The 22,656-nt window shown below is 33.1% G+C and overlaps 1 protein-coding gene across 1 annotated transcript; it reads right to left on the reverse strand.

Annotated features, from left to right (window-relative positions):
* Positions 1 to 297: 297 nt before the first annotated feature.
* Positions 298 to 21,231, reverse strand: LOC139521120 (MICOS complex subunit MIC60-like). Its single transcript, XM_071314422.1, has 11 exons — positions 21,094 to 21,231; positions 18,827 to 18,936; positions 17,054 to 17,227; positions 16,344 to 16,434; positions 14,928 to 15,087; positions 13,994 to 14,133; positions 12,921 to 13,018; positions 10,230 to 10,492; positions 2,311 to 2,534; positions 1,529 to 1,757; positions 298 to 1,051 (listed from the first exon to the last, which is right to left on the reverse strand). Exons 1-11 carry the CDS (start codon positions 21,130 to 21,132, stop codon positions 432 to 434), a joined length of 2,148 nt encoding a protein of 715 aa, XP_071170523.1. The 5' UTR covers positions 21,133 to 21,231; the 3' UTR covers positions 298 to 431.
* Positions 21,232 to 22,656: the final 1,425 nt, after the last annotated feature.

Below are 22,656 nucleotides of genomic sequence, written 5' to 3' on the forward strand. Positions count from 1 at the left end.
AGACAGACATTTTTTTAATTTTTAACCATTTAAACCATTTTGTCTTAAAAACTACACAAATTTAAGCAAAATAAAACAATCATTAAGAGCACAAATGTTGAACATACTGCATGAAATGATGAAGTGTACAATGTTTGAAGTGTGGAATGTCAGAGTGCTGAAGTTTTGTTATAAGCTTCATTAATGCAATGTATTTTTTTGATATAACTTTGTTTTGCTAATACAATGTACAAGACTTCACAGTGATGAAAAAAACAAACAGTTTGATACATTCAACATTTTTTTTCACAACCAAAAGAATTTAAAATTCTTTATTTCTTTTTTTAAGTTTTTCTTTCATAATTTCAAACATAATTTTAATTTCAAACATAATTTTAATTTCAAACATAATTTTAATTTATAAAATATTTAAATAGTGTAATTTACAATGTTTAAAATATTGTTCCCAAACCACTGGCTGATGCAAAAGCCATGAGTGCTTGTGTAGCTTGTCTTGTTTCTAAATGTAATTTTGATTCCTTGATCCATTCCTCTGCCACTCTCCTAGCTTCACCTTGTAACTGATTCATATATCTAACAGCCATCTCAAGATCATCTCGGTCCATCCAATATTTGGCATTTGCTAAAATTTGGTATGTAGATAGTTTGTCTAGTTCAACTTCATCACTTGTTACTCTTGCATATACAGATTCAAAAATAAAGAAAGACTGAATATAGGATAAGAAATATTTCCCAAGACCACCACCGGTCTCATCTATCATGGCAACTCTCCGACACACACGGTGGACTTTGTTAAATCTTTCAATCAAACTGTCATCAGTCCACACTCCTCTCTTGTATGATACCTCAGGGATACTTTTCACAATTGATTTCACATAAGGATGATTTCCAGCTGCATCAGATACAGCAGCAATTTCATTGGCTAGTGGTTTAATTTTGAGTTCCCAAACGTCTATATCCTCTATTCCATGCATCAGAGCTTTATTAAGTGCTACACAGGCCAACCAAAGCTGCTGGGCTTTTCTTGATACTCTCTCTGATTCAGCCCGTCCTGAAATACAGTTACAAAGTTATTTTTTAAAAAGTGTACATATATATCTTTTACAAAATGAAAGAATACTACTTTCGTTCAAACACATCACTGAATGATAATTTATGGATATATATTTAAACTTAATTCAGAATATCACATGAATTTTAAGAGAGAAGTTTTGCTATTTTGTACTGGTATTTTAATAGAGAAGTTTTGCTATTTTGTACTGGTATTTTTTCAAACATCATCTAGGAATAATTTGATTGTTTTGACTAAAATGAGAAAATATTCACATGTTGGGAGTGAAAATGTTTATATAAATGAAGTAGGTGCACTTTCCATAAAATATGTTTCATGACCTCCACAATCCTTTACAATGACCTCAGACATGTCAGAATAAGTGATTTATATTGGATCCATTAGTGAACAAGAGTTGAATCACAAAATGCCTATAACCAAATGTTTTTCTTTATACAATGTACAATAACTGATTACCTTCTACTGCACTCTCTATCCCCCTTAATCTAGCTATCCAGTTAGCTACTTCAGTATGGAAGCTCTGTCGCTCCTCAATCAGTTTGGTATTTAACTCTCTCTCAAAAACCTGTTCTAATTCCTTTTCTTGTATTTTAAGTACATCCTTCAAATGATCACTATGTGCAGCTGCTTGTCTGGCTAAATGCTGACGTAATTCTTGTTCAAACACAACCCTAGAATCACTTTCCTGAAATCATTTACAAAGATATTATTGGTTTATTTGCACTATTCATTAGACTTTTTACAATGTTAAAAGACAGGGAAATTGTAGCTGTCAATAGTTTATTATCACTGATAACCTAAAAATCTTTTAGCAAATTAAAAACTTTCCTTTATATTTGTAAACATACTGAGATTAAGTTAAAGATTAAATTTAGAAATTATTGTCACATTTTTAATATTGATGGCAAACATGCGAGAATATCAGGTGCACTATAATAAAAACTTGCAGTAGTGACTTTGTAGTGACTTTCTTTCCTTCATAAAAGTTTTGCAATTTCATTCATAAGAAACAGCTTTTCTTACAGTTGTCAATGATTCACAAAAATAAATGAATGCATTGTTTTGTAAATTTACAGAATAAATATAGGAAGATGTGGTATGAGTGCCAATTAGACAACACTTTATTCAAGTAAAATTTATAAAATTTAACTATTATAGGTCAAGGTACAGCCTTTAACACGGAGCCGCCTTGGCTCAAACCTAATAGCAAACCCTATTATTTAACTAGGAAAACTTACCCATTTTTCTTTCTGTATTAAGAATTCATTTTTAAGCCTCTGCTGTTCATTGGCCACTCTTTGGTCGGATAGTCGGTCATCTTCTTGTATTTGTTGCTCTAAAGCCTGCTGAATTCTTTGTTGCTCTAGAGCTATCTGTTCAGCCAGCTGTTTCTGAAGCTGTTCAATTCGTCTATGAGCATGAGCAATCAGTGAATTTAATTCTTCCTCAGTTAATTTTTTACCTATAAAAAACGTATTTATTTATTTCAAAAATATAATTTCATAACAAACTTAGCATTATATTTCATTATTATGAAGTCTTTTTGTAGTTCAGAATAAATAAGAGTTTATAGTAATGACTATAAATACAACCAGATGCTCCGCAGGGCGCAGCTTTATACGACCGCAGAGGTTGTACCCTGAACGGTTGGGGCAAGTATGGACACAACATTCAAGCTGGATTCAGCTCTAAATTTGGATTGTGATTAAATAGTTGACACAGCATAGGTTTCTGACACAGAATGAATTTAGTCTAATGAACTTAAAATATTTTTTCAGCCTTTGAGCAATTCACTATGCTGTTGAATATTAATCCTCTCAAAAAAATGTTTGAAGAAATTTTCTTTTTATTTCTGAAATCTGAAATGAGAAAAATTTAACCCCCCCCCCCCCCCCCCATTTTTTTTTTCACATCCCGTTTTCCCTTTTTCCTAAACTGATCTCAATTCAAATTTCTAATGGAGTTTGCAACAATAACTACTCCTTTAAATACATCATAAAATATTAAAATGTAAAATAAAGTGCTTGTTATCACTGAATGGTAAAGATTGTTTTAATTTATCAGTTGGTAGTTAAAGTGAATATACATTGTATATTGTATAAAACAATGATTTAAGTTGATTCAACTACTATTCTGGACAAAGAAAGATAACGCTAATTGAATATTTCTTGCTATTGCACAATATTGTGCAATTAGATATTTCTTGTTATTGCCCAATACTGTGCAATTGAAAATATTTGCTATTGCACAATACTGTGCAATTGAAGATTTCTTGCTATTGCACAATACTGTGCAATTAAAAATTTCTTGCTACTGCTATTGCACAATACTGTGCAATTGAAGATTTCTTGCTATTGTTGAATACTGTGCAATTGAAAATTTCTTGCTTATTGCACAATACTTAATATAATAATTTTGGTTCCTGATTTGAACCAACTTGAAAACTGGGCCCATAAAAAAAGCATAATCAAAAATCTAAGTACATGTTTAGATTCAGCATATCAAAAAAGCCCAAGAATTCAATTTTTGTTAAAATCAAACTTAGTTTAATTTTGGACCCTTTGGACTTTAATGCAGACCAATTTGAAAACGGGACCAAACATTAAGAGTCTACATACACAGTTAGATTTGGAGTATCAAAGAACCCAAATTATTCAATTTTTGATGAAATCAAACAAAGTTTAATTTTGGACCCCGATTTGGACCAACTTGAAAACTGGGCCAATAATCAAAAATCTAAGTACATTTTTAGATTCAGCATATCAAAGAACCCCAAGGATTCAATTTTTATTAAAATCAAACTAAGTTTAATTTTGGACCCTTTGGACCTTAATGTAGACCAATTTGAAAACGGGACCAATAAAGGGCTGCGCTTTAGCACATGATACGCCCTTTGCTCTTTTAACTTGTCTTTTATGCTTTAAATGAATTTATATGATCAACTAGAAATATATATACAAATCAAAAGGGATGTTACATTAATATATTCACCAAAGTTTCATAAAATCCCCCTTTTTTAAGTATAAAAATTCATTACTTAAGAAAATATAAAATCTAATATTTATAAAAATGAAAAGGGAGCTTATGTCAATAGATATAAACAATTTATCAGAGTTGCATAAAATTTTCTGAAAGTGTTAGTTATTGTCCCAAAATTGGAAAATCCCCCCTTTTTTAAGCATAAAAATTCATAACACGGAAATGTAAAATCTGAAATTTATAAAAATTGAAAGGGAGCTTAAACAATTCACCAAAGTTTCATGGACATTGGTGAAAGCCTTTTTGAGTTATTGTCCGAAGTGTTGAAAATCCCCCTTTTTTTATGAATAAAGCCTCATAAATCCAAAACTTAGAATCTGAAATTTATAAAAATTGAAAGGGAGCTTACATCAATAGATATAAACAATTCACCAAAGTTTCATGGACATTGGTGAAAGCCTTTTTGAGTTATTGTCCGAAGTGTTGAAAATCCCCCTTTTTTTATGAATAAAGCCCCATAAATCCAAAACTTAAAATCTGAAATTTATAAAAATTGAAAGGGAGCTTACATCAATAGATATAAACAATTCACCAAAGTTTCATGGACATTGGTGAAAGCCTTTTTGAGTTATTGTCCGAAGTGTTGAAAATCCCCCCTTTTTATGAATAAAGCCCCATAAATCCAAAACTTAAAATCTGAAATTAAAAAGAAACGAAAGGGAGCTTACGTCAATAGATATAAACAATTCACTTAATTTTTATGGAAATTGGTGAAAGTGTTTTTGAGTTATTGTCCGAAGTGTGGACGACGGACGGACAGACAACGGTATACCATAATATGTCCCGTCTAAAAGACGACGGGCGTATAAAAATTAAGAATCTACATACACAGTTAGATTCAGCATATCAAAGAACCCCAATTATTCAATTTTTGATGAAATCAAACAAAGTTCAATTTTGGACCCTTTAGGCCCCTTATTTCTAAAATCAAACCCAACCTTCCTTTTGTGGTCATAAACCTTGTGTTTAAATTTCATAGATTTCTATTTACTTATACTAAAGTTATGGTGCGAAAACCAAGAATAATGCTTATTTGGGCTCCTTTTTGGCCCCTTATTCCTAAACTGTTGGGACCTCAACTCCCAAAATCAATCCCAACCTTCCTTTTGTGGTCATAAACCTTGTGTTTAAATTTCATTGATTTCTATCTACTTATACTAAAGTTATTGTGCGAAAACCAAGAATAATGCTTATTTGGGCCCTTTTTTGGTCCCTAATTCCTAAACTGTTGGAACCAAAACTCCCAAAATCAATCCCAACCTTCCTTTTGTGGTCATAAACCTTGTGTCAAAATTTCATAGATATATATATATCTATTTACTTAAACTAAAGTAATAGTGCGAAAACCAAGAAAATGCTTATTTGGGCCCTTTTTGGCCCCTAATTCCTAAAATGTTGGGACCAAAACTCCCAAAATCATTCCCAACCTTCCTTTTGTGGTCATAAACCTTGTGTTAAAATTTCATAGATTTCTATTCACTTTTACTAAAGTTAGAGTGCGAAAACTAAAAGTATTCGGACACGACGACGACGCAGACAATGACGCCAATGTGATACCAATATACGACCAAAATTTTTTCAATTTTTGCGGTCGTATAAAAATTCAGCAAAATTGTAGACAAATCACACTGTGAATTGATCCTCTCAACAGATTGATCCTAGAGCAAATCTAGAAAAAAAAAAGACCACCTCAACACGGCTGGTAATCTACACACGCAGAACATTTGGTTCTGCAATGAAAACCGTGAGAGGATTTTCCGGTTGTGCTTGAGTGGAGTAATTGTCACCGCTTCAAAAGGTATGTACATTTCTAAATCTCAATTTTCTTATTCAACTGATCAAAATATTGAAAATCGGAGAATGCTATGCTGTGGTGAATACTTTAACAAAGAGATACATGTATCATTTACTGTTGTACGTAGAGTTGAACTCCTACAAAATCAGTTGTCCCACGAGAAATTGCCTAAAAAAGTGACATTTCAATTTTGAAATGGTTCTATTTACAGACCTACAAGTTCAAATTTAGTTTTTTTTCGTGCAATGGGTATGAATGTTGTTTTTGGCGGCGTGTGCGCTGTCCTGTGTTGATAGACGTCTTAATAATTCCAAAAACTACATTTTTTCATGAAGTCATGCGTGAGGGGATCGGTTCTGATTGAGGACATCGTGAATGCGTGAGGGGAGGTACAAATCATATCTTTATATTCAAGCTATGAGTCGTTGAAGCTTACCTAAATTTGGCTACATTGTTCATGAAAAAAACATATGTGAGTGTGCTTAAAAAAGTTTATGAGATTAGATTATGAAATAATTGTAGGAACCTAGGTTTAATAATATGTTTCACGAAGAATAAAGACAGAAAATGTTGTCAACGATTTTGTTTTCTTGCTACAAGTAACTAGAGGGTCCAAGGACCCTGTGTCGCTCACCTGATATTTTTATTTACAATTGTTACATGATAAATGCAACTGTTGTACTGTCGTTTAGTTTCAGAGATATAATACTAAAAAGTGCATTTGAAACCTATGCTTTATTTCAGCCATGTGGGCAGGCAGGGTCATCATACACAGTGGTCCCTGGATATCCTAGTGGTGATTTAAACAAAGTTTGTTTAAATTCAACAGTTGTTTAAGGGGAGAATTTTTGTAAAATTTATCTAACAAGAAATGCAAAGTAATGAGAAAGTTGTGAAGTAGTTTTGTTGTTGCGCAACACCCCCCCCCCCCCCACTTTGCCAAAAAAACCAAAAAGGTAATAAAAAATTATCATATAAGGGCAATCTATCCTATTAATGATTTCTGCAAATTTCAGTTGATTGTGCAAGGGTTGTATAGCCAGCTGAGGTCGTTAAAAACTCTCTTTCTTTTGTTGTTGCAGATAGATCTTGACCTGATAAGCAATTTTACCACATGTCAGATTTGCTCTAAATGCTTTGGTTTTTGAGTGATAAGCCAAAAACTGCATTTTACCCCTATGTTCTATTTTTAGCCATGGCGGCCATCTTGATTGGTTGGGCGGGTCACAGGACACAATTTTTAAACTAGATACCCCAATGATGATTGTGGCCAAGTTTGGTTTAATTTGGTCCAGTAGTTTCAGAGGAGAAGATTTTTGTAAAAGATAACCAAGATTTACGAAAAATGGTTAAAAATTGACTATAAAGGGCAATAACTCCTAAAGGGGTCAACAGACCATTTTGGTCATGCTGACTTATTTGTAGATCTTACTTAGCTGAACATTTTTGCAGTTTACAGTTTATCTCTATCTATAATAATATTCAAGATAATAACCAAAAACAGCAAAATTTCCTTAAAATTACCAATTCAGGGGCAGCAACCTATCAACGAGTTGTCCGATTCATCTCAAAATTTCAGGGCGGATAGATCTTGACCTGATAAACAATTTTACTACATGTCGTCAGATTTGCTCTAAATGCTTCGGTTTTTGAGTGATAAGCCAAAAACTGCATTTTACCCCCTATGTTCTATTTTTAGCCATGGCGGCCATCTTGGTTGGTTGGCTGGATCACCGGACACAATTTTTAATTTAGATACCCCAATGATGATTGTGGCCAAGTTTGGTTTAATTTGGTCCAGTATTTTCAGAGGAGAAGATTTTTGTAAAAGATAACTAAGATTTACGAAAAATGGTTAAAAATTGACTATAAAGGGCAATAACTTCTAAAGGGGTCAACAGACCATTTTGGTCAGGTTGACTTATTTGTAGATCTTACTTTGTTGAACATTTTTGCTGTTCACAGTTTATCTCTATCTATAATAATATTCAAGATAATAACCAAAAACAGCAAAATTTTCTCAAAATTACCAATTCAGGGGCAGCAACCTACCAACGGGTTGTCTGATTCATCTGAAAATTTCAGGGCAGATAGATCTTAACCTGATGAACAATTTTACCCCATGTCGGATTTGCTCTAAATGCTTTGGTTTTTGAGTTATAAGCCAAAAACTGCATTTTACCCCTATGTTCTATTTTTAGCCATGGCGGCCATCTTGGTTGGTTGGGCGGGTCACCGGACACAATTTTTAAACTAGATACCCCAATGATGATTGTGGCCAAGTTTGGTTTAATTTGGTCCAGTAGTTTCAGAGGAGAAGATTTTTGTAAAAGTTAACGACGGACGACGACGACGACGACGGACGACGGACGACGGACGCCGGACGCCGGACGCCAAGTGATGAGAAAAGCTCACTTGGCCCTTCGGGCCAGGTGAGCTAAAAACTAGACCGATTATTTGCCCACATCTGCAAATTTGGAGACAGATTTGCAATTCAATAGTTAGACTTTATTCATATAAAGAATATGTATTTGGTGATTGATTGTATAAATCAAAATATTTAAACAAATATCAAATATGTTTTTAGAATCATCTTTTTTTTAAATAAACTAATTTAGGGGAGATAACTCCTTTCATAAATGTGTATAACATGATTTTTCCATTAAGCTTTTTTCAACTGATTTTTACAGTTCCCAGAGGGTTTAGTTCACTTCGAGGGCGGGGATAACTTGTATCTCCATGGCTTTTTGTAGAGAGTCAATTTCAGTCCTCCTTTTTCCTTTGAACAATGGCATTTTCTGAAATTGAACAAACAATTTATAGTTTGATTTCATTGAATCAGTGATCAGTTTACGTCTATTAAAGTATAAGGATAAATCTGTGCTTTTTAATCAGCATTGATTTGATCACATTTATTCATTGAGTCAACAAAAGTCACAAAGCCAAAGATTAAAAAAAAAATGTTTGTACTTCCCCTCACGCATTCACGATGTCCTCAATCAGAACCGATCCCCTCACGCATGCAGTCTGCACGGTTAGCCACTAGTCCGATGCCCCAGACTAGTAAAATTTCATTCGGACTAGTAAGTTTTTGCAAAACTTTGTTTGGCCCAATAAGAAAAATGTCAGAATATTGGTCTTCGGACTAGTAGTTGAAAAAGTTTTTGGTGCAGACTGCGCATGACTTCATGGAAAACTGTTGTTTTTGGGAATTATTACGACGTCTATCAACACAGGACAGCTCATACGCCGCCAAAAACAACATTCATACCCATTGCACGAAAAAAAACTAAATTTGAACTTGTAGGTCTGTAAATAGAACCATTTCAAAATTGAAATGTCACTTTTTTAGGCAATTTCTCGTGGGACAACTGATTTTGTAGGAGTTCAACTCTACCTACAACAGGAAATGATACATGTATCTCTTCGTTAAAGTATTCACCACAGCATAGCATTCTCCGATTTTCAATATTTTGATCAGTTGAATAAGAAAATTGAGATTAAGAAATGTACATACCTTTTGAAGCGGTGATAATTACTCCACTCAAGCACAACCGGAAAATCCTCTCACGGTTTTCATTGCAGAACCAAATGTTCTGCGTGTGTAGATTACCAGCCGTGTCAATGTAGACCTTACTTTAACCTATAATGGTTTTATCTTCTTACATCCTTCCAAAAACAGTATTTAACTCTAGCTCGACCTTGTTTAATCTAGTATTTAGGAGATAACTGTATTGTATTTTAAGCTCCGACGGCATCAATTGGGGATTTGATGGTCGCAAATTAAGTTTACTGGCGACGCGTTAGCGGAGACAGTAAACGGGTATTTGGGACCTTCAAATCCCAAATTGATGCCGTCGGAGCTTAAAATACAATATTGTTATCTCCATTCTAATGAAACTGACAGAAAACAACGTTAAAACATGTATTTAAAATCTGTCATCTGCCGTATGCGCTTGCGCGTACGTCCCATAGCATCAATTGTCGATTGATGCCATGTAAGAAAGTGACGTTATCCAATCAATATGAACGTTACAAACGTTGTTGCATTAGAATTACCTCTAGCTTGATCCAGTTTAATCTGGTATTTACCTCTAGCTTGACCTAGTTTAACCTATTAATTACCACTAGCTTGACCTAATTTAACCTGGTATTTACTTCTAGCTTGACCTTGTTTTACTTAGTATTTACTTCTAGCTTGACCTAGTTTAATCCAGTATTAACCTCTAGCATGACACAGTTTAACCTTGTATTTACCTCTAGCATGACACAGTTTAACCTTGTATCTACCTCTAACTTGACCTAGTTTAACCTTGAATTTACCTCTAGCTTGACCTAGTTTAACCTCCGGCATGATGCTCTCTAACTCCTTCTGGAACTGTTTCTTCCCTTGTTCTACAAGGTCTTTATATTTCAACATCATTTTAGACTGTGACTCCACCTTCTTCACCTGTGTGTCCTGCTTGTTCAGTTCACTGTTTAATTTGTTGAAAGTTTCTTGTGCTGAGATCAGAATTTTATTCTTTTTGGTCATTGCTTGTGATTTTCCTTCAGTTATGGCATTCTTTAATTTTTGTAATTGTTCTCTGTAAAAGATCAATAAATGTTGAATTTAGTAAAGACACATACAAATGAAACCTTATAATGAAAGAAAAGATACAGTTTTAAATTTTAAAAAGTCAAAGGAGTAAGTTCGGTAAGTGCCATATTTGGCCCCAATTATAAAGTTCATGGTTACAAGACAATAATTGGTAGATTTTTCAACATATTTGGTAGATTTTTCATATTTGAGCTTGAATCGGATCGTTTTTAATGACTAAATCAGATAAAATCTTTCACAAAAACTAATTGAATCAAACGAAATAGACACTTAAGGAGGCTCGCGGGTATAAGATTTTCAGAAAAAAATAAACTTTTATTTTTCATTACAAATTTTATTTATTACCTTTAGTAGTTGTTACTTTATCATGTGGTACAAAAATTATTCAAAAAAAATCAATTCGTGTGAAAAAGTTAAACAGAGCTGTTTTTGTCAAAGTTTAATTCTAACACAACGATTTTTACATTCCAAAACGGTCAAGATAAGGGATTTTGGTGAAAGGAGTAGGTCCAGTAAGACCCCTTTTTGGCCCCAAAATATAGCAGTTTTACAAAATTGTTAAAATGTAAACTTTTAGTTATTTATTGGACAGTAGAATGCTTCTGCTACATAAATATGGGCTGTTTTTGACAATAGAATGCACATATATCGGGTACTAGCAAAAATCAATTATTATTCAAAAAAAATCAATTCATGTGAAAAAGTTAAACAGAGCTGTTTTTGTCAAAGTTTAATTCTAACACAACGATTTTTACATTCCAAAACGGTCAAGATAAGGGATTTTGGTGAAAGGAGTAGGTCCAGTAAGACCCCTTTTTGGCCCCAAAATATAGCAGTTTTACAAAATTGTTAAAATGTAAACTTTTAGTTATTTATTGGACAGTAGAATGCTTCTGCTACATAAATATGGGCTGTTTTTGACAATAGAATGCACATATATCGGGTACTAGCACCATTAAGTCATGCTAAATTACTGAAATCTTCACAATTCTAGCATTTTAGTTAAATTTTAGACGGTTTTCGTGTAAAACGGAAGTTGCCGCATTCGTGTTCATCCTTAATATTGAAATGCAAGTTGTGTTTTATGATAATACATAACATATATAACCATCTGAAAATTGACATTTTTCAACATATTTGGTAGATTTTTCATATTTGAGCTTGAATCGGATCGTTTTTAATGACTAAATCAGATAAAATCTTTCACAAAAACTAATTGAATCAAACGAAATAGACACTTAAGGAGGCTCGCGGGTATAAGATTTTCAGAAAAAAATAAACTTTTATTTTTCATTACAAATTTTATTTATTACCTTTAGTAGTTGTTACTTTATCATGTGGTACAAAAATTATTCAAAAAAAATCAATTCGTGTTGGCCCCAGGTGACTTTGAAAATGTTTATATCATGAAAAAAGCTCCAAATTATCTCCCTTTGGTGCAAAAATGCTATTTTTTGTCATTAAAATTGAAATATCTTTTTTTATTCATCGGTGACCTATATTTTTTATTATTGTTTTCAAATAAGCTATACATTAACTATATAATTGTAAAATTTAAACGATTTCTGTAATTAAATTCGTTTTTTATTTCGATATTACCTCTTTTTCTCCTATTAGTTCAACATAAAAAAAGTACCTTTACAAAAATGTATGCTTCTTTCGAAGTCAGATCGTGAGCGTAAATGATCGGTGACCCCCCTTTTTTATTTTATTTTTCTATTAGGTATAAGATAAAGTTCATTTATAGAAAAAATTGGCGAAATCTTATATTAAATAAAAAATTTGATTTAGACCCGCGAGCCCCCTTAAGTCTTTAAAAAGTGGTCGAAATCTTTCGTCAGATGAACCTGAAATTTGAGGCCAAAATCGGTCCTTACCGGACCTACTCCTTTGACAAAATCAGCAGGATTTCAACTAAATAAAGGACCAGGAAACATAGAGCGCAGGCGTCGACAAGCTTAATATTCAAATAAGACATGTTAAATGTCTTCACAAACAATATTTTAAAAGATCTTTGTTGTCGACGTATGCGCTCTATGTTTCCTGTCAAATAATCTTTGGAAATTTACCCATTTTCATTGATTTTTTCGTGAAAAATCAATATGAATACAACTTGTGACGTCATAATGAAACGCAGAAACGTAAAATTTTAAACAAAATGGCTTATATCCTATCTTGTCAATGTATTAGCTACAATTTATCGTGATATTGGTCAATAAATCCGAATTTGAAATTTACGCTAAAAAAGTGGGCCATTTTAGGACCTTATCGAATAAACTCCTTCATAAGTTGGCTTTTTAGTCTGATAAATTATTGAAATCCATTTCAAAACATTTTAGTTTGACAGTATCTATAAATCTGTCAGTTGTTTGTTTTCATTTTGAAGATATAGGTGTCTCAGAATTATGTATTACCTGGCTTGAGTAACCAGTCTGTCAGAAGAAGTAACAGCATCAAGTCTGGCTCCATAAGCTGAGGATACCTCCTGCCACTGACTATCTTTATTCAGAATCTGTAATATAAGACATAGAAATATACAAATAACTTTCAGGAGAAACGAGGTCTCCACCAATATAATTTCTCTATAGACATGATAGATGGGAGCTTTAATTATGAAAAAAACCAAACCATTATTCATCAAGAATTATGTTAGAAATAAAAGTTAATAAGAGGTTCTGGAGTTATCATTGGGGAAACTCCTTTGAATAAGAGGTCCTGGAGTTATCATTGGGGAAACTCCTTTGAATAAGAGGTTCTGGAGTTATCATTGGGGAAACTCCTTTGAATAAGAGGTTCTGGAGTTATCAATGGGGAAACTCCTTTGAATAAGAGGTTTTGGAGTTATCATTGGGGAAACTCCTTTCAATAAGAAGTTCTGGAGTTATCATTGGGGAAACTCCTTTGAATAAGAGGTCCTGGAGTTATCATTGGGGAAACTCCTTTGAATAAGAGGTTCTGGAGTTATCATTGGGGAAACTCCTTTGAATAAGAGGTTCTGGAGTTATCATTGGGGAAACTCCTTTTTCTGCACCAAAAAAAAAGAAGTACTGTAAAAACAGAATTTTTCGTGGAAGATTTAATTTTGTGGAAAGAACATATCCTAGAAATTAAAAACTCCACAAAAATTCAACTTTCATACAATATCACTTCCAATTCATGGAAACCACGAAAGCAAATCCCCATGAAATCTTATATAAAGACAAAACCTTGAAATTTTAATCCCACAAAAATTGATACTCTACAGTAATTATGACCTCGATATATCAACCTTTGAACATTGTTACATAGATAGGATATCCTGTGCAGCCTGATCTTAATGATCTATGAATTACACCAAAAAGATTATGTCTTCAAAGCGTTTGAGATGTCCTGAACAAGAATCTGCAAGGTGGATAATGAAAAGTGATTTAAGATCAAAATGCATAATAAAGGAAGATAAATAATAATTGACCATGCTGACCAGTATGTGTGGCAATGTAATACAAACCTCAGATGCATCGTCCATGGCTTTCTTTAAAGCCTCAATGTGTTGTTTAGTGGTTGAGATAACTTCAGTTTGTTTTTCTAAAGCCTGTTTTATGGTCTTGTTACACATGTCTGTCATATTCTCTATGTAAACTTCTAAAGCTGTAAAGGCAAAATTAGTTCATTCATTAAAGAAACAGTTGAGATAACTTCAGTTTGTTTTTCTAAAGCCTGTTTTATGGTCTTGTTACACATGTCTGTCATATTCTCTATGTAAACTTCTAAAGCTGTAAAGGCAAAATTAATTCATTCATTAAAGAAACAATGTCCTAAGGGAGTAAAAGTTTTGTGCAGTGTATCCATCGAGGCACTTATCCACACTATGTAGTTATAACTTAGAAGCATGTAACAAAAAAAACTCCAGTTACCTATATAGAGGTGTTATGGGTTCCCAAAATGTTCTTCTGGCCCTGACAGCAGATGTATTGATAGTATAATATACAAAATCTTATTATATACCGCCACAAAATGCTATTCAAATAAATATTTAGATCCTTTATACAGAATCTTTACTCATTTTGACAAATTATCAGCTTATACTTCCCAAGAACATAGGAGTTCCATGTGGAATTTTATGTGTTGTATAGCTTTCGAGGCTACCGATTAAAATATAAAATTAACTGTGTTTAATATCATTACTAAAGATTTCCAGATTGTATTATTGCATTTTGAAAAAAAGATTGGCACTGCCAACCCTTATATAAATATAAATAAAATGAAATTAGGCGATTACACAAAACAGGAATCCCTCTTTCCCCTGAGGCCCATCCATCTGAACCAATCATTCACATTACCGGAAGTACATTTTCAACTTCATGCGACCTTGCCTAAAATGACTGACCTCAGTGAGCTTGTAAAACAATTATTTTACAGTTTGGTTATTGTCTTTTTCTTACCTGCATTTTCGGCAGCTTCTTCTGCTTCCTTTTGTTTCAGCTTTCTTTGTGCTTCCTCTTTCTTTCTCTCTTTTTCTGACTTTACTGGAGCGGCAACAGGAGTGGGAGCTGCAGGGGGTGGGGCAGTCATGGGAGGAGCTGGCATAGGTGGAATATCAGACTGAAAAGAAATGTAACACTTTAATTTGAATATACTGTGAAAGTACTTTTATTTGTGGGGAACCAATTTTCGTTGTTTTCGTGGATGACTTCATCCACGAATTTAAGTGTCCAACGAAATAAAACAACCGTTGTCCAAATCAAGACATGGAAAGATCGCCATGTTTGACTACTGATATTATCTAGAGAATATATTGAATATCACCAAATCTAAGAATACTATAATTGTAGTCACAGGGCAAACGCAGTATGAACTACAACTACAGGCAGGATTATACACATTTAATCTTTAAAAACCTTAACTGTAAAACTTTTAATTCTCTTCAAAAAATATTTTTGATCAAGGAAAGTCAAATTTCCGGTATTGATATGCCAGGATGAAGTGTTCATTTCATATCCTCAAAATTTGTTGTACGGATGGGAAATAATAATTTTATGCTGGGCTTGCTTTTGATAAGAACTATTTTACAATTCAAGATACGTTTATAGCATTTGTTTATGTAACTGTTTTCTTTAAATGTGACATTTGTATGGCCTAATTAACACCTTTGATGGTCTTTAATCTGTTGATCACTCTATCTAGGGTTAATTAGTGTGATCACTACGATTTACACGGGTCAATGTTTACTTTGCAATTTCCTTCAATCCAGACAATTTGTAACTTTCGTTTCATCTTTTTGTTGTTGAAAAACTCAAATCCACGAATTTGAAAACCCATGAATATGTAAATATTGCTCATACCACGAAAATTGATACCCATGAATTTAAGTACTGTCACAGTATATGAAGTGAAATATGGATTTAATAGTTAATTAATTTTAAATAATCAAAATTCAAAGCATATCAGTACATATGATCTATGTTACAACAAACAGAAATTCAATCAAGATCAATTCAATGTTTGATATACAAAAAACCCAGTTACATTACTGTAGATTCATTACCAATTTTTGTTGATTTTGTTGGTACAAGTGAACCACGAACCACAAAATTAAATGTTCAACAAATGACAAATTCTCTATAGGCTTGTATACAGACTTCAACAAAACCATGAAATTCAATATCCATGAAGATGCAAGTTTTCCTTTATACATGAAAATTGATGCCCACAAAAATAAATGAATCCACAGTATATGGCAAAAAATTACTTAGTTCAACTTGACCTTTGACGCATAGAACCTTTAATTATTACTGTCATGCCATACATTTGCCATATGGAATTTATAAATCCAAATATCATTCTCAAACCCTACATACCTGAGTTTGTGGAACTTTCCTTCTCATTTTACTCTCTTCTTCAGGTTTAGGAGAAATATTTGGTATAAGAGGACCTGATCTATCTGTGCTCCTGGAAAAGAAATCAGTTTGTGTATGTTTTATCTATTGTGTTAATAAATCAAACTTTAAATAAGTAGTTGTTGATATAGATCAACTTTTATGGTGCATTGATCATTTTAGTAATTTCAAATTCATTTACAATTACTTTTCAAGTAAATTACACCATTTATTTTTACTACAGCTATATCTAAAATTCTGTTTGTATTTACTTAATATTCTTTTATGCATATCCTCTGGTAGTGTTGTTCAACTGTGTAAAGTTTCATCAAAATTAGTCTAGCCATTAAAGAGGAGCTGTGCTTACAAGTTATTAACACATTGATATACTGCCCTATTGATATACATGAACATATATATAGTTGTCAATCTCTTGTAAAAAATGAATGGTTAAGGGAAGTAACTCTAGCTCCTTAAATTGTAAACAGACCATGAGATGGAAATGTTGTGGGTAAACAGCCAAAAATGTGTGTATCAGCGGAAGGAAATAAATTTTAAGACAACTAGTAAGAAACCGACATTGTGTCTGTGGTTTATCATGTATATTGGAATTAACATAATCTGCTAAAATATTTGCGCTAATATCTAATAATTATTTTCTTATATGATTGATAGATCCATTTTTATCTTACTTAATAGTTTCAGAAGTTGGTATTAACTGAAACAGAGCATCAAAAGCATCTTTACTGTATGGTACATTGTCTTCTATCTGTTTCCTGAAGTTAGAATCATACCAGGCATACCCTACCACTCCACCAGCTGCTAAGGTTGTCAACCCAAGAAACTTGAAGAAACCACCACCTTTCCTGGAAAACAATTTACAATTATTAATGTACATTTATATTTATATGTAAAAGTACTCAATTCCTTGCAATTGGGAGTATGTAATATGGCATGTATATATGGTGTCAACTTAGTTCTGTTAAATGAATTTCAGTTCCCTTGCACTAATAAGTTTTAAGCATAGCGTGCTTTCAGAATTGCTTAAATTGTGCCATGGGTGCATCAGAAGTTTATGTATACATGATATGCATCAAAGTTGTATCTTTTGTATCAATTTCATATTTCAGTATTTATAAATCTTTCTGGTGAATTAATTTTCCTTCTATTTTATATATTCTATATGTATTATACATGAAATGTATATATATCATATATATATGTAGGACTCTAAAGTGCGATGGTACTCTAAAGTGCGATGGTCACGCTAAAGTGCGATGGTCTACGCTAAAGTACGACGGTGTCTCACGCTAAAGGGCGATGTTTGTTTGTTGGCTAAAGTACGATGGTATGGCACGCTAAAGCGCGATGGAACAAATGAGAAAGGTTCAAGGGCACTAATGTCAAAAACAAGTCTTTTTGCAAAATCTAGTTTGCAATGATTTAACATATAATGCGATAGGCTTTTACTTTACCGGTAGTCTTATGTGACTGTTTCTGAATTTAGAAGACTGACCTAGTTATCATTGCTAAAAAGGTTATTTAGGTGTCACAAAATACTATATTTCATTTAAATGATTTTTTAACAATTCGGGCGTATTGGATTGGTTGTTGGTTGCTTAACGTCCAGTGACAAATATTTAATGCATGTTCAGGACGAGGGGCGTATTAAATAATTGGTGTAGCTTGCCGTTTACGCAGCCTATTAATGTGAACATCCCCTTGTCAGTTGCAAATACAAAATTCGGTCATTGTCGGAATAAATTAAATTTATTTGTACAAGCTTTGATTTAAATACGACAGAAGGGGGTTGTTGTTCGAGCTTTCCACTTTTTCGTAGCGAGTGTTATGTTTTAATACAATGTACACACTGAAGTTTTAATGGACAAGTTATGATTTACGCTTGCAAACGTGTACCTTTATTTTACCGACGTTTATACTCTGCAATAAAATCGACAATATTTTAACGTAAACCAAGGATTTGTATAAACGAAAACATTAATATGCATCTGTTCGCTTCCATTATTTATTTCATCTTCCGTCATGTTCATTTTTAGTTTGTATAAACGACTGTTAACGTCATAATCCGACTACGTTTTGTACGTCTATATTTTCCCGGACCATCGCACTTTAGCGTATGGAAGCATCGTACTTTAGCATAGACCATCGCACTTTAGCGTGACCATCCTACTTTAGCGTCCCCATCGCACTTTAGAGTCCTACATATATATGCAAATTACACTTGGTTGAGTAAACATGTAGTTTAATCGCTACTTGTATAAAAACATGTCTAGTAAATTCAATATTTATCTTTTATTAAAGTTTGAAGTAAAATAGTTTTTTAAATAGGCAATCAATTTCAACTATATCTATCCATGTGGACAGCAACACTTAATATTTTTATAAAAGATATTTGTAGATGAGTTTGTTTTACAGGTATTATCCTGCTGATAGACAAATTATACTTTGGTGGTGGTGGCGGTGGTTGTTGTTGTTGGTTAGCTTCAAATGGTGTTGATAGAGGAGGCTGAGGAACCACTGGCGGCTTTGTACTTGTAGATCTTCTTCCATGAATCTATAACAAAACAAAGAATGAAATAAATCTTTTTCATATGTCTTAAAATGTTATCCAGATTAAAATGTTACAAGCAGGAAAATCATGTAAAGACGGTGCTTGTCATTTTGAAATTCTTAAAAATACAATTTGCTTGGTCTGTTTGGTCTGCCATTAAGATTGATTGACACTTAATGGAATGTTTACAAAGCTGGAGGCTACAGACATGGAAGAGGGATTTTCTGAATTTCTAAAATGTTTATAGGCATTTGAAGTCAGGTTTGAAATGGCCATTAGAAAATCTGCATTTCTGTATAATTCTTAATATGCTTAAGAATAACCATGATAACAATGAAAACGTATCTAAAGAATGGTTGTTTTATTCGGCATGTTTATGCGGTATGGGCTTTGCTCATTGTTGAAGGCCGTACAGTGACCTATAGTTGTTAATGTCTGTGTCATTTTGGTCTTTTGTGGATAGTTGTCTCATTGGCAATCATACCACATCTTCTTTTTTTTATATTAGAAGATATTAAAAAACATATTCTGCACTAATTTTGTATGCTGGTATTAGCTTAGAATGCAGAATTTTTCGGTGTGATAAGTACAATTACTAAGTCCTTACCAACATGATGACTGATTATTCAGATTATATCCTGAAATGGTGATAAGTCGTTCATCTAGGCACATTTTTTCTTTTTTTTTCCCTGTAGACTGAGCTTTGTTTTATTATTACCATGTACAAATGTATTGACAAGCAGGGTTACTCATCAATTTTTCTCAGTCACTGAATGTACTATGTATGCCATACTAAAGATGCTGACCCTGTAAAGGGCCTGTTTGTTTACATTCAAATACCAATGGTGTCAAAACCTTGTGATGCATTGAATTCATTCTACCCAATCAAATGGTTTATTATCAATTAGGTGATTTTTTTAAAGACTGAGGCAATTATATTATTTGTTGGAGTGATATTGCTTTGAAATAGTTTGCAATAAATTGGGGGGTTTATTCAATAAAAAAAAACATTTTTAGCCATGAATTTTGACATCAATGGAATTTTATATGAATATTTACCTATGGTCATGATGGTCAGTATATTGATCTTTATATATTGATTGATTTTTTTTTTATGAAAAATATATGTATATACATATTGTTTTTTAATAACCTACTCTATATTCCTGAACAAAATTATGGCATGAACATATTTTTTCCCTAAGTTTTCCTTTCATTTTGGATTGGTTTTTTTAGAGTTAAAATTGTGTAAGACGTAAGGTGCCTGTCATTTTGAATTTCTTAAAAATACCATTTCCTTGGCCTGTTTTGTCTGCCACTAAGATTGATGAAGCTGAATGGAATGTACACAAAAGCGATGGAGCCCGTAAGTGGGATTTTTTGAAGTTCTGAAATGTTTTAAGGCATTTGGAAGTCAGGTTTGAAACAGCATTAAGAAAATTGGCATTTTTAGCAATAATTAAGAATAACAGTGAAAACGTATCTTAAGAAATGTTTTTATATTTAGAAGAGTAGAAAAAACCTCTTCTGCACTATTTTTTTACGCTGCCGCTAGTGGGACATAGTGACATGATTGCTTGGTTTTCCCATGTGATAATTACAATAACAAAGTCTGAACGAACCAACAAAATGACCGACAATCAACTAGGTAGGATCGACTATAGACTAGGTAGGATACTGGTAATTAAACCAATGAACACAGGGGAAAAGTCAATATACAAACTGAGAATTTGTTACAGTGAGACTGTGTGTTCATTCTTTGTGGGTCTCATTGGGGTCTAAGTGTGATGCCGGATAGCCGATTGTTTGTAAACGTGACACGTGAAAGTCAATTTATTGTGCCATGAAAACGGGAGATGAAGTCTAGCGGGACACAGGAAATTACAAAAAATGAGAATTGAATGCGTACATAGTGTAAGCGGGATACGGGAATCTGACAAAACAGTAAGCAATATCCGGGATCGGAACCCCCCCAATGAGACCCTCTTCATTATTTAGGTATCCCATAGCATAGAAGTGTCCAATGGCACCATGGCACTTAAGTTAAGACTTTAATGACAGATAATTTGGCATGACATGTTGTCCAGTACTGATTTTAATCAGCTGAAAAGGGAATCCTTAGAAAAGAAGATATTTGGCATCCTCAGTTCACTTACTAACCTTGATTTTGGGGGGCACTCTAGATGTTGTCCTCCACATTGCTAATCAGTAGGACACCGGCTCTTCAATTTGACTTCCGGTAACCTTCATCAACGACTTTTGTACTCAGCAGATGATTTACATTGTAAGTTTGTGCCGAATCTGAATAGTAACAGATAAAACTTAAACCCAAACAAAAAAATTTGATTGTAAAGCACCATAATGTACAGTTTCATACTGATACCAGTATCAACAAATGAAGGGAAAAAAACACAGAAATAAACCCAAAGCTTAATTAAACTAATGAATCAATGTATTATATCTTATTTTTCTGTTTACCAACGTAATATTACTTAAAAGATCTTTTTCCCAATGTGTATATATATATAGGACGCCTGCGTGTGTGAGAATTTCTCGCTGCATTATAGACCTGTTGGTGACCTTCTACTGTTGTTTGTTCTATGGTCGGGTTGCTGTCTCTTTGACACATTCCCCATTTCCATTCTCAATTTTATAGGCCATGAGACAACACGTCAGTTTTGACTGAGAGAAGAAAATCATCAAGTGCCACGCCACAGTCTAATTAATATATGGAAACTTTATGGTTGTCATATTTAATAGTCATACTTTTGTCATTTTCAAATATCAGAGACATATATGTCTCTGCAAATACATATTGAAGTGAAGTTTATTAGAAAAGTGAGATGACAAAGAAGAATTTCAAAAAGAGCTGGTAAAATCATTTCAGTCTGTCTGTTTATAACTGACAATTTTAGAAAGAATACTAAAGAAAATAAAACTGTTTTTATTAGGCACAGCTGGCTACGATTATATTGAAATTTTACAATAATAAAAAAAAATGTTACATTGGGGACTTATTGTCGGAATGCAGGGTTGGGCAAGGAACTGATTAATTACGAATGTAACAATAATAATTATGCCTACGATTAAATTGCGTTGTTGTTACATTAAATCATTATTATTGTTACATCAATTCCATGTAACTTTAGCCCGAGTGCCTTCTTATTGGACAGGAGACTAGTCAATTAACTTCGATGGTGTGTTATATTTTCCCCACTGATTACTCTGATCCACAATTTGACGAAAAAAGTATTCTGGTCAAGCAGATGACAAACAAAATAGAATGAAATTCAAAACAGTGTAGCTGTGGCCATTGATTGACACATTAAAATCATCCATTGACTGGGACAATTTAGGTGAACGTTTGTATGTAACGACCAATGCTCACTATGTACTTTTTAAAGACACTTAAACTATGGGGTCACCAAAGGTTCTCAACACCTAAATAAAGTAATTCGAAAAATTAATCAGAAATAACACGATATTTTGATTTCTATCAATTATATAAATCAAAACACAAAGGTTATTCCTGATTAATTTTTCGAATTATTTTATAATTAAAGGCGTTAAGAAACCTTTGGTGACCCCACAGTTTAAATGTCTATCGTAGGTACGTCGTGAACAGTGGTCGTTACAGACAAACGTTCACGTAAATTGTCCCAGTCAATGGATGATTTTAATGTGTCAATCAATGGCCACAGCTACACTGTTTTGAATTTCATT

This window comes from Mytilus edulis, chromosome 4 (assembly GCF_963676685.1).
Source record: "Mytilus edulis chromosome 4, xbMytEdul2.2, whole genome shotgun sequence".
Lineage (NCBI taxonomy): Eukaryota > Metazoa > Mollusca > Bivalvia > Mytilida > Mytilidae > Mytilus > Mytilus edulis.

Coding starts and splice junctions, on each gene's coding strand:
- LOC139521120 (XM_071314422.1), bottom strand. CDS start 21,132: ATGTGGAGGACAACATCTAGAGTGCCCCCCAAAATCAAG. Junction 15,088..16,343: donor GGAAAGTTCCACAAACTCAG/GTATGTAGGGTT, acceptor ATTTCTTTTCAG/TCTGATATTCCACCTATGCC. Junction 2,535..10,229: donor TAAACTAGGTCAAGCTAGAG/GTAAATTCAAGG, acceptor CGTTTTTTATAG/GTAAAAAATTAACTGAGGAA.